Source organism: Carcharhinus amblyrhynchos, chromosome 31 (genome assembly GCF_965287045.1).
Source record: "Carcharhinus amblyrhynchos chromosome 31, sCarAmb.v2.hapA, whole genome shotgun sequence".
Classification (NCBI taxonomy): domain Eukaryota; kingdom Metazoa; phylum Chordata; class Chondrichthyes; order Carcharhiniformes; family Carcharhinidae; genus Carcharhinus; species Carcharhinus amblyrhynchos.
The window spans coordinates 18,405,829-18,418,414 of NC_137354.1; the positions used below are offsets into that span (position 1 = coordinate 18,405,829).

Sequence of the window (12,586 nt, forward strand, 5' to 3'; positions counted from 1 at the left end):
CCCATTGGCTGGCTAGAGGAGGTCCTCACCTCCGATTGGGCTGCGGATACATTTCGTCACTGGTACCTTAAGCCTAAAAAGAGAGAAAAGTTTATTTTTGGGTTGAAATTAAAAGTGACACATTCTACTCGACAGCCCAGGGAAAAAAAAGTCAAGCCAGCGAGGAGGTACTGACCAGAGATAGGGAAGGAGAGAAAGAGAGAGAGAGGAGGGGGCAAGAAGATTTAGCCAACAAATCAGCAATTGTGGTGATTGTGGTAGGGGAGAGAGAGAGACGTGTGTGTGTGTGTGTGTACAAGTCTTCTTTAAACTGGCACTCTTGTGGCACTCAAAGCAGCTTACACAAACTGCAATCGGTTTGTTGCAACTTTCACTGAGTAGTGAGGGTGTTCCCCCTCCCCCTCCATCCGACAGGGATAAAGGAGAACTGCTTTTAAAAGGGAGAGAAGTGTGTGAAGGGGGAAGAAACAGCAACAACAAAAAAAAACAAAACAGGAAATTTACAAACAAGAAATTCAACAGCAGCGAGCTCGGAGCAGCAGAGCAGTGTGTGGTTGGTTGGTCAGCACCATGGCTGGTCTGTGGACAGAGCACCGCTTCTGGCTCCAGGTGTTGGCCTCTCTGGCTCTCACTGGCCTGTACAGCAGGGGAGAGGGTGCGGGAGCGGATGCTCCGGGCGCCGCCGGGCTGGGCGCCCCGCACTCGGCTCGCCCCAGTCACATCTCGGCGCTGGGACGCGCAGCCCAGGACATGGTGGCCGTGCACATGCTGAAACTGTACGAGAAGTACAACCGCGAGGGGAACCGGCCAAGGGACGGCAACACGGTCCGCAGCTTCAAGGCGAGAGAGGGTAAGGAAATGGAGAGAGAGATCAGCAACAACCGGTGAAAGTTGTTATTTGTTGTGGTTAGAAATGATTGGAGACCTGATATTCTCAAATATTGACCAGGAGTGTCATAATGTGTTGAAAGCGGGCAAAAAGTGGGTTGCAGTGAGGGGATAATCATCTTTTGGAAATAGTGATTTAAGATTTCCAATGGATTATTGCAGTCAAAACTTTTTAAGTGACACTTAAACGGTTACTTGTGGATGGTGTGCATGCAACTGCGGTGATGGTTACCTGGGAACACTATAGCAGAACTTTAAATGTAAATACAGGTTGTGGGGAGGGGGGGGATATGTAATAAAGAATTAGGGTCAGATACAGCGCCATCTACAAAAAAAAATTCCTTCTTCCCCCCCTCCCCCGCCCCCAACACCCCACCAGCTGGTCACATTGCTGTTCCTTCGCAACCTCACCTTCCAAACAAACTCAATAGTATTTTTTTTCATGAGAAACCAAGACACTGCCGATGCTGGATATCTGTCATAAAAACAGAAAGTTAGAGATCTGTGATAAAAAAGAGAAATTGCTGAGTGGTGGTGGGGGCCGGGGGGTGGGGGGAAGAGAAATTCATCAAGTAGCCAGGGCAACAGAGTTAACGTTCCAGGTCTGTGACCTTCCAGCATAATTCATCGCTCGCGATTCTTGGCACGCTTGCTTTCCGAAATTGTTGAGTTTATTCCCCACCCCAGCGCTTGTTTCTGATTTTAATATGTCTGTAAATTTCGCGACGTGTTTTTGGTTAATAAATAAAAGCTAATTGTGAGGCTCTTTTTTTCTGGGCATTGGGGAGGGGAGTTTTTGGCAAGTGTCAGTAAATGTAAAGACCAGGAGAGGATCCGTTATCTGTTCTCCACCCCTCCCCTTAAATATGTAGAGTGTGGAATTTTGTTGTGACATGTATTTGAGAAAAAAAATGATCACGGGACTGCTAGATTTGACCTGGCCGCCCCTGAGATCCTCTGATCCCAGGGGGAATACGAGCCTAGCAGTGAATGTCCAGAGCTTCAAGACATGTCGCAACCTGAGTTTGCAAGTGTTATCTGTCATCTCACTTCATTATTGCCGCTTGTCGTATCAGTTAGCGGCATTCTTAATAGGTTGCCCAAAACATAGCGTGGAAGCAGCAGTTGTGCAGCAATAATAAAATAAAAATGGGATTGAGGTAGAGAACAGAATCACTTGTGCAAATAAAATTATTTACTCAGAAACTATATTTGGTCGCTTTCTGAAAGGTGCAAGTATAACAACAGCAACTTGCATTTACACGGTGACCTTAAAAGTAACAAAAGGTACCCGAACGAATTAATGTTTAAATGAGAAATTCATGGGAGAGTGAATCCTATGTTAGAGTATTCCCTTTAGAAAAAATTATATTTGCAGATAATTCTTGCAGCCAGGCGATGTGAAACCAAGATTATAGTCTGGGATCTGACCGGAGGTGAAGTTGGGAGAGTGTGTGTGGAGCGGGGGGGTGATGTAGAGAATGGAGGTGAGTTATCCCGAGCATTAACTCAGTCCAGATTCCTGCTGATGGGCAGATTTGTAGCGGGACGAACTGACTCGCACCCCGAATTAAAGGTCTCATTCGACAGCGCGGTGGATTGCCTGGAAGGAATGTTGTTAACCAGAACCGTAACATTTGCTATTTTCGGAGCGTTGGGTTTCACCTGGCGTGTTACTTTAGGGAGCTGACCGTGAATGGAACCGGAATGGCAGGCGATATTAATATTTAAGTGACAAGTGAAGTTTGGGTGTAGAAAATGTATTGAGAATTGTAGTGTTTAAAACTTTGTGTGTTAACATATTGCATATTTTGATTTGCTACTTGAGAATAATACTATATCTAATGCAGTGAATTCTCACATTTAATATTTTTTGATGTGAGATTTCATTGAGAATAGTGCTGCCTCTGGAACTTTGTATTCTAGCTTAATCATAGAAGAAATCAAATCATGGAAACCCTACAGTGCAGCAAGAGGCCATCTGGCCTATCGAGTCTGCACTGACCACAATCCCACACAGGCCCTACCCCATATCCCTACACATTGACCCACTAATCCCTCTAATTTATGTATCTCAGGACACTAATGGGCAATTTTAGCATGGTCAATCAACTTAACCCGCACATCTTTGGACCCTGGGAGGAAACCCACACAGACACGAGGAGAATGTGCAAACTCCACACAGACAGTGACTCAAGTCGGGAATCGAACCCAGGTTCCTGGAGCTGTGAAGCAGCAGTGCTAACCACTGTGCTAACGTGCCGCCCTATTTATGAATATTTTGCTAGAGTTTATTGAGAATAGTACTGTCTCTACAACTGTGGATGCTGACTAGATGAATTTATTTTGATTTATATTTGAGAGTTTGAGAACAGTAGGGTTACTAAAACTTTACTCTAACATGAAGATTTTGGTTTGAAGTTTGATGAGATTGTATTAAGAATATTGCTGTCTCCATTTCCATATGCTAACATGTTGAATATTTTGATTTGAGATTTTGAGAATATTACTGTCTCTACAACTGTGCACGCTAAGGTTGATTTGATGAGATTGTATTGAGAATAGTCGCTACAATTTTGCATGTTAACATGTTGAATATTTTGGATATTCGAGAGTTGAGAGTGTTACTGTCTCTACAATTTTATATGCTAACGTTGATTTCTTTTTGTCTTTATCCAGAAGTGGTCGATCATAAGATTCTGTATCATTTCAACCTGACATCCATTCAAGAATCGGAAGTGATTCTGACAGCCACTTTCCACTACCTCACACAGAAACGTTGGAGGAACAGGCACGTGTTTTGCAAACGCTCCAAAGATGCCCCGTGTCCCCTTCAAACACACAAGACCCACCCGCTCCACCTGACCTTCCGAAGCTCCTCATCTCCCGGGAAGTTATTGGGGAACCTAACCGTGACCCCACACCGGAGGGGGACCTGGTGCCTGAATGACATTTCCCACATTGTCAAAGCTGCCAGGAGCGGAGGGCATCTACTGGTCACCGCCCAGCTCGACTCTGGGGAGAACGTGCAGAGTGCCAGCCAGCCGGGCAATCTACCCTACATCTTAGTCTATGCCAACGACCTGGCCATAAGCGAGCCCAACAGTGTAGGGGTCAGCCTGCAACGTTACGGGCCATTCCCGGCCAACGAGGAAGAGCCCACCCCATCTCCTAACGCCTCCCGGGACTCCCGGGTCAGGAGGGAGACCTACTACTCGTCCCCCTCCCTCCAGAACAACGAGCTGCCCGAGGTGGAGTATAGCCACTACAGCAAGCACGACCTATGGGGGAATGCCTACCGCTCTCTCAAACCCAAAGTGGCCCGCAAGGAGAGGAGGCGAAAGGAGCAAGGGCACAGCCAGCACCTCCTCAGGTCGCAGGTCCTGAGCTTCGACGAGAAAACCATGAGGAAGGCCAGGAGACGACAATGGAACGAGCCCAGGACCTGTTCCAGGAGGTATCTGAAAGTGGACTTCGCGGACATTGGTTGGAGCGAATGGATAATATCTCCCAAATCATTCGATGCCTATTACTGCGCGGGGGCGTGTGAATTCCCAATGTCCAAGGTAAGAAAACAGTCCACATCCAGTTCCATCCTGGCAACACTCCTTTGGAGTCTAATTAACTTCTAACAATTCCTTAGAGAGGTCAAATGCCCCATTGCAAGTGCCCTATCCACACAGTGTTCTCTCTAGGAGGGTCCTCGGGGACTCAGTGATCTTCCTGTACCAGATCTCACACAACTTACATCGAAATGTTCAGGAAATTGTCTCCTTCTTTACAGAATCAAATGACTCTCCCAACATCGTCTGGAGAAAAACTACAACCAAGTCTCTGGATTCCACTCAATTCCATGAAGAACTATCTGTAGGGATTTCACACTGTTAAATTCACGAAAATACTCCACCAAGCACCACCATATGGAACATGCATATCACTCAAATTGATTATTCAGTAAGGGAAAAGGACTGGGGGAGGGGGAGGAGACACCACTCTAACTAACATTTTGTAATGGGGGACTGTTCACACGCTATTTTTCTCAAATCCAGGCTGCGTTTTTTTCAATAAACCAACGAAAACTCAATGAAAGTCAGATTAAAAGTTAACAAATTGGCAAACTAAACTATTTAACAAATCGCATAATATGAAATCCCTGTAAAAGGTTACTGTCAGAAACCTTGAAGGAAATTTATCCGACTTTACAGACAAATGTGCTTTTGGGGGTCTGGATTGTGTGTATGTATGTACACCAGTGGTTCTTGAATAATAATGTTTGCAAGCAAGAACTGAACAATGCCAACTGTCTGCTTGAGGTTCTGGCTGCGATTCTAATCGGATGGTCTTTTGAGGTATTGATCGCTTTTTTGTAACTTACTTGTTGCCGTTCCCAATTAAAAGCGGAGAATTTAGCGGACGCTAACGAGGTGAGCGTGGCCATAAGCAAAGTCCAGTCAAGGCACGGCTCGGATCACAGAACTCAATGGAAAATTCACTGAGAGAGATTGATCACTGGCTACGAGAAAGGCCAATTCTTCGATAAAGCCCATCACTCCACAGGCTCCTCTCGACTCTCTCTGGGAATCACTGAAGGGCTCGCAACGAAATTTCCAACCGCAGCCAGAAAGGGACAGTACCTGCCCACCAGCTGTGTGTTGTGGGCTTCTTCCGAGTGTTGTGGTTTTAGTGTTAGGTGATGAAGCCGAATAGAGGCACGGCTGTTGATATTAAAGTTAGCGCCAGCCCCTTCCCCCCGCCACATGTAGATTCCCAGTTTGTTTCTTTCATTGTTGTAGATTTTGGAGGCCTGGCCCGTTGTAATTTTTAATCTTCCTCGCCAACTGTATTAGGAACCGTTCAAACTCTGGTTCGCTTTGCCTGGATGTCTCATTGCAGCCAAGCCCCACAGTACAACAATTCGCAGGCCTTGACTTCACCAACAACTATTTGGTGGTGGGTGACAGGAATTGTTAACTAATACGAAGTTGTAAATAATTAAGGTAATGGATGACATTTGTGTCAGAATGAGCATTAAAGGTACAAATACGAATTAATTGAGATTACAAAACGGCATATAGAATTGGCTGTCCTCTGAATCACAGGAGTTGGTTGATTTTTCAAACTCGCAAGCGAATATCCAAATCAGAACAGCTTCAATCCCCAATAATTCCATCATAATAGGAGATGTGGCATAAGTAGGAACCCAGTGTGCATCAATCCTGGCATAGTCACATTACTTAAACTGAGCAGTCTGCAAATATTATAGTGGGACAAAACAAAAATAACTGGTTTTCATGGAGTTCCTACAGTGCAGAAGGTGGTTATTCGGCCCATCGTATCTGCACTGACCATAATCCCACCCAGGCCCTATCCCCGTAACTCGTGCATTTACTCTAGCTAACCCCCCTGACACTAAGAGGCAATTTAGGATGGCCAATCGACTTAACATCTTTGGACTGTGGGAGGAAACCCGTCACAGATATGGGGAGAACATACAAACTGCACATAGGCAGTGAACTGAGGCCAGAATCAAACCCAGGTCCCTGGTGCTGTGAGGCAGCAGTACTAACTACTGTGCCACTGTGCTGCCAAGCTCACTTCTTAAAATGCAGGTTTCTATATGAAGATTTAAATTATGGCACACACTCAACTACGGCTAAATAAAAACATCCAGCATTTTGGACATTTCATTATGGAACCTGAGATCTCAATTTGACCTTGCAACAATTTTGTTGATCAGAAGGCTTCCAGCATTTGAACCTGTTAAACAATATTTTTGCATTGAAAGGATTATGCATAGTCCAGAGGTGCTCTCTCTCTCTCTCTCCCTCTGCCAATACAATATCCTTTACGGAAGAGCCAAAGAATGCTTTCGCATTCAGAGGTTTGTGCACTGTACAACTCTTACAGTTCAAGAGTAGAGGCACTCTCTCTCAGCCAAAACCTGTCAGGGATGGAAACCTCTCATTCCTTCAAACTGCCTTGTATGTCACTCCAGTTTCATATCTTATGTGGTTGACTCTCAAAACCCTCTGCAGCAATTTGATATTGAGAGGTGGCTTGCCTGGTGTCTTTGAAGACAATACTCACTTGTTCAGCAAGATGTCTACCCTCACCTTCTCAGGGCAACTAGAGATATGCAATAAGCACAAGCCTTACCGGTGGTACCCACACCCCAAAAATAAATTTAAAGCTTTTTGTCTTTAAAAATGTTTTCCATTAATACTTAACAGTGCAAAGATATTTGTAATGTTGCCAAATGAAATTACATCAGAAGGAACAATCAGTAGTATAACAAAGTGGGACATTGAAAAAAATTATTACTGCTGCCGATGTAAGGAAACATAATGGACGCAAGGAGTTCTAGTTCTGCCTTGATGATAGGGACAGAAATATGTAGTCTCTCTTTTCTGCAGACAAAACCCTTCTATTTTCCAAAGCTGTGAATTAAATATTGGGGCCACCCGTTGCTTTAATTGGATACGGTTGTCCACATTGTTTCGTGGGAGTGAGCACAGATGCATAACAAACACAAAGCTACAACAGAAGAATAAGGGTAGTCAGTCCTATAGATTAATCAACTCATTTCAGATAAAACTCATATAATCATGCAGAGGTATTTTGTTAGTCCATAACTGTAACAGCAAAACGTTGTAGCCTTGAAGACATTCTTTTTTTCAAACTGAAAAGACAAAATGCGTTAGGGTTTCTTATGACAATTTATATTCTCTTAATGTGTATACAGATATATATATGTAGGCCATACTTGATTCCCTCACTCACCAAATCTACTCACACCTACTATTCTTTTTACCCTCTTCCAAAATTTGATCTGTGCAAGCAAAATTTTCACTCACTGATTTTATTATATACTTGCAAAATATGGTTGAAAATTTATCATGAGTTTTCTATCATTTCTGCAAGTGGGAATTTGCAAAAAAAATGTAGATTTAATTGAAGTTTTGCCCATTGTTCTTCATCTTCCTCTGTTACTTTCCTGAGTTTTGAACATCCCCCCCCCAGCCAACTCATGATCTATTTTGTTGTTTTCTTCACCAATGACTAAGCAAATGCATAATGCAAAGGTGATGGGCTTTCATGAGTAAAATTTGCTATTGTGACGTTTTCTCCACCTGTTAGCACTGTCGCATTAAATCAAGATCTGAAAACTTTTAACATATTGAACTCTGATATTTGTCACCTTTTAAAAACATACTGACAAGCATTGCATTGGTCAAAATGTAATGTATAAAGTAATTCTAGTTTTTGCATTAAACCAAGGTCCGAAAACCTTTAATATATTAAACTCTGGTACTTGTCACTTTTATAACATCACATTTTGGCCAGTACAATGCTTGTCAGTATGTTGTTAAAGTAATTCTGGTTTCTCTGAGGAGAATGTGATTCAAAAGATTGACTGTGTCCAACCATTTAGCATTTATAAACTGAATTGGATTTATATATTGAACTGCTATAACCCAGAGGAGGTGGTGGCATAGTAATATTGTCACTGGGCTAGAAATCCAAAGACCTGAGGTAATCCTCTGAGGTACCAGGGTTCAAATCCACACATGATTGCTGATAAAGGTTAAATTGAATAAAAATCTCAAATTCAATAAAAAATCTGGAGTTAATGAAGACCCTGAGCCCATCAAGTTCACTAATGTCCTCCGGGAAAAAAAGAGTTATGTCTGCAGAAAGAGAGACTAAATAGTTCCATCTCTATCATCATGGCATAACTAAATTCCTCCCACAGTCTGAAAGACATGTTGGTTAGGTGCATTGACCCAAACAGGCACCAGACTGTGGTGACTAGGGAAATTTCACAATAACTTTATTGCAGTGTTAATGTAAGCCTTACTTGTGACTAATAAATAAACTTTACTTTATGTCCATTATTCTTATATCAGCAGCAGCAAGAATTTTGTCAATGTCCCACCATTTCTGTAGACTACAAACCTTTTCTTCTGATACAAATACATTTGGCAGAAAGGTCTTAAAGATCCACAGCAATGTGGTTGACTGGCCCAGAAAGCCAGTCAATATAAGGGTAATTGGAGAAGGCCTGTGAATGAGTAAAAAGAGAAATAATAGATTGTCTAATAGTGATCTGATAGCTCTGTTCTATGTTACTGAATGTCAATTTGAAATTTGCACTCTCGATGTAAATCATTTTCCAGCAGCTAATGAATGTATTTTGCATTGGATCACAGGTGGTTCGTCCCTCTAATCATGCAACAATCCAGAGCATTGTCAAGGCGGTTGGGATTATCCCGGGAATTCCAGAGCCCTGCTGTGTGCCCGACAAAATGAACGCCTTGAGTGTTCTCTTCTTTGACGAGAGCAAAAATGTGGTCTTAAAAGTGTATCCCAACATGTCAGTGGAGACCTGCGCCTGCAGATAGAATGACTTCTCTCCAGCCGGCAAGCAAAGAAATAAGACGGCGACTATTTAATACAGTGCGCTGTGTTGTTGCCTAACAAGTAAATGCTGCATTGTGTCCTTTTCCTATTAGGAACTTGATACCAGTCCTGTCCCCCTTTCCCTCTGCAAACATTGACTTGCTAAATTGTGGCGTTGGGTAGCAAAAGTGGGGTAGATTGGGGTAAAAGACCAGGCATCAACATGTGGAGAACTATTAGCAACACGGAAAACCCCAGTGCTCTGTTCACTGCATACAAATGCACCCGTCATCAGATGAGGCAGTATTTGGTCTTCCACGATATTCCCTTTTTCTAAAGGTAGCAGGACAGTTTGGTGCAGATTGTGGTACTTAAGCTTTTGTGTACTCTTATATGTAAATTAATAATAATACCAGCAATGGCAGTCTATTTAAGTGTAGATTATACCCTATTCTTGATCTTTGGTGTATTGTGTATTGTGAGTTCAAATCTTTATTCGTCATTTCACTTATTTAATACTTGTTTGTATTCGTGGTAGCAATGATGAGTTTGTCCTCCCTCTTTCCCCCCCTCCACCCTCATACCCCACCCCCCCACTTTTTTCCCCCAAGAATAATAAGGGGCAGCTGCTGGAAACATTTGTTGTTTCTTAACCTGAAACCCAATAAACATAATTCTCTCTCAAAGTGATAATCAGAGGAAACTTGTGATTAGCTGCCAATTCCTTGTAAATTGTATAAAGCTCATTCATTTCAAGATAGATCATTTTTAAATTAACATATATCTGATATATAACAGGCAATGTAAAATTTACTAAGCCCTGAGCTATGGTACTAATTTTAATATCCATGAAATTAAAGTTAATGAGGTTCCTGAAATATAAATCTGAAGAAATATTTAGACAATCTTCAATGAAGGTATTAAAGTTTATGAATCTTGACAGGATTTGTTAACATAATTATGATTAAAACAACAAAAAAAACATGCAATTCTCTCCATCAAAATGTGATGTTGAAGAGTAGAATGTCCAAGAATGTGTTTTTAGTAATGCATCTATTCCTAAAAGTATGTTGTAAAGTGTGCTCAAGTATCCAGAGGTTGCATTGCGTAATCTACAGTGTAATATTGATAGTACTTCAGAAATTAAAGATTGAATTGTATTGAATTTGTATGCTGTCAAGATATTATTCAGCAAAGTTGCCTAGCGTCCTACAAGTCACTCTGTTACTAAGAAGCTTTTGTATTAATTTCAAGGTAATTTTATTTTATTTCACTAGGTCTCTGTGCAACACTCTCCTCTTGACGGAATGCACAGTTGACCTGGTATCAGTCCTTAGCCAATAACTCTTCCTTGGATTACAAGACAGAGAAGCATGGTCTGGAGATAACTCAACCACATGTTTTTGTTGCCCCTTTTCATTCTGTTGTGGGGTGCTGGTGGGGGGGGTACTTTTATGACTTTTGGTACCCCCATCCAACAGTGTGGCAACACAATGAGTACTGTATAGAAAAACCAGAATTGTACAGTTCTGTAAGCAGGACATATTGGTGCACCACTTTAACTGTTTGTTTTAAAGCCATCAGCCTTTATCAGTGAAGGTCTAGCCTGTCAGTATCTGTAGCTTATTCATCAACAGTCACAAGTTTCATTGCCGTTTCTCTCCTTGTTCCATATGCTTGAATCTTTCTCCTAGTTTGGTTATAGCTACACAACAATCCATTAGGATGTGCAGGGATTGCAAAGTCATTTTGCAATGGGGTTCAAGTGAGAATTACTGTGGAGTTTTCAATTCGTCCAAGAAGTGTGTAATAAAGTCAGTAAGTTTAAAGCACATCCCTCCAGAAGTATCTTCAATTCTTTGTGGTCGCTTGGCACACAACTTATTCCATGCATGGCTTAAGAGAACCAAGGAAATTATGGCATTGTGTCTCTTACTAATTCTGCAATAAATTTGCTGAGTTGTATTTATAAAAAGCCATCTTGTTTTCTTCTTGTGATCACTTGGCGTTCATTTCATGGAACTTTTTGGTTTTTGCTCTTGTTGATCCCAGCATTAGATGAACAATCAGCACAAGCTTGATATTTTTAACAATAACAACTTGTATTTATAACACACTTCTGTGGATAATAAAACCCCCCAAGATACTTCATGAGAGGGCTACAAAGCTAAATTGGACACCGAGCCACGTAGGTAATATTAGAAGAGATGGCCAAAAGTTGGTCAATGGGGTTAAGGAGGATCTTAAAGAAAAGGGAGAGTGATAGAGTGTTGCAATTACAGAATTGTGAGAAACTTGTTTCACTTGTCAGCTTTGGCTCACTTGGTAGCACTCTGAGCTCTATGTTAGAAGGTTCTGGGTTCAAGATTCACCCTAGGACTTGAGCACTAAAAGTCTCAACTGACAATTGAGTACTGAAGGAGCACTGCACTTGTGAAGTTGTTGCTTTTCAGATCTAAGGTTGCACCTGCTTGCTGGAGAGGGGATATAACCAATCTGGCCTCACTAGTTTGAAGAAAAGCAGGGGAGTTATCCTGGCCAATATTTACCCCTCAATCAACATCACAAAAATAGATGATCTAGTCATTATCCCACTGCTGTCAGGAAGAAAAAGCCTTCTCACGCAACAAGTGATTGGGGTCTGGAATGCACTAGCTGAAAGTGTGATGGAGGCAAATTCAATCAAGGTCTTTGTTAGATGAATATTTCTAATAATGTGCAGGGGTATGGGGAAAAGGCAGGGGAATGGTACTATGTCATGATGCTCCTTCAGAGAGCTGATGCAGACACTATGAGCCAAATGGCCTCCTTCTGCTCCATAACAATTCTGTAATATCCGTAACTTTCTGAAAGCCTCTATACTTCCATTGCCTGGGTATTGACCAGAATTCATATCCTCTTTTAATCTTTGAATGCACCACAGCTTCATCCTCTTCTTTCAGGAACTTGGCTCACTCCCAAATACATTCTGTTCCTTTGATTATTCATTCCTTGGCATTTTTATTTTAGCAATAATGACCACTTTTTGAGCCACCATGTCCAATTCTCTCCTGCTCTCTGCTTCACAAATCTGCTGAAGATACATCTCTTCAGTTATACTTTTGGCCCTATCCCTCAATTCTGTTCTTCCACTTCATTTCCCTAATTATTAGGTCAGGTGATCAAAAGCTTATCCAATAAGAAAGATATGAAGGAACATCTTGAAAGGAGGACAAAGCGTAGGGCCTAGGCAGCTGAAGGCATGGCCGCCCTTGGACAGGGCATGAAGGAGATCAGGAATATACATGAAGCTTGAATT

At 42.1% G+C, this 12,586-nt stretch overlaps 1 protein-coding gene across 1 annotated transcript; it reads left to right on the top strand.

Moving 5' to 3' along the window:
* The first annotated feature begins 383 nt into the window (after window positions 1-383).
* On the top strand, window positions 384-11,198 carry gdf10a (growth differentiation factor 10a). The gene is made up of 3 exons (XM_080215576.1): window positions 384-850; window positions 3,568-4,454; window positions 9,099-11,198. Exons 1-3 carry the CDS (start codon window positions 571-573, stop codon window positions 9,288-9,290), a joined length of 1,359 nt encoding a protein of 452 aa, XP_080071702.1. The 5' UTR covers window positions 384-570; the 3' UTR covers window positions 9,291-11,198.
* The last annotated feature ends 1,388 nt before the right edge of the window (window positions 11,199-12,586 follow it).

Bases quoted from the DNA above. Each gene is read 5' to 3' on its own strand.
- gdf10a (XM_080215576.1), top strand. From the start codon at position 571: ATGGCTGGTCTGTGGACAGAGCACCGCTTCTGGCTCCAGGTGTTGGCC. The intron at 851-3,567 runs GTAAGGAAATGG...GTCTTTATCCAG, and splicing joins CAGCTTCAAGGCGAGAGAGG to AAGTGGTCGATCATAAGATT. The intron at 4,455-9,098 runs GTAAGAAAACAG...ATTGGATCACAG, and splicing joins GTGAATTCCCAATGTCCAAG to GTGGTTCGTCCCTCTAATCA.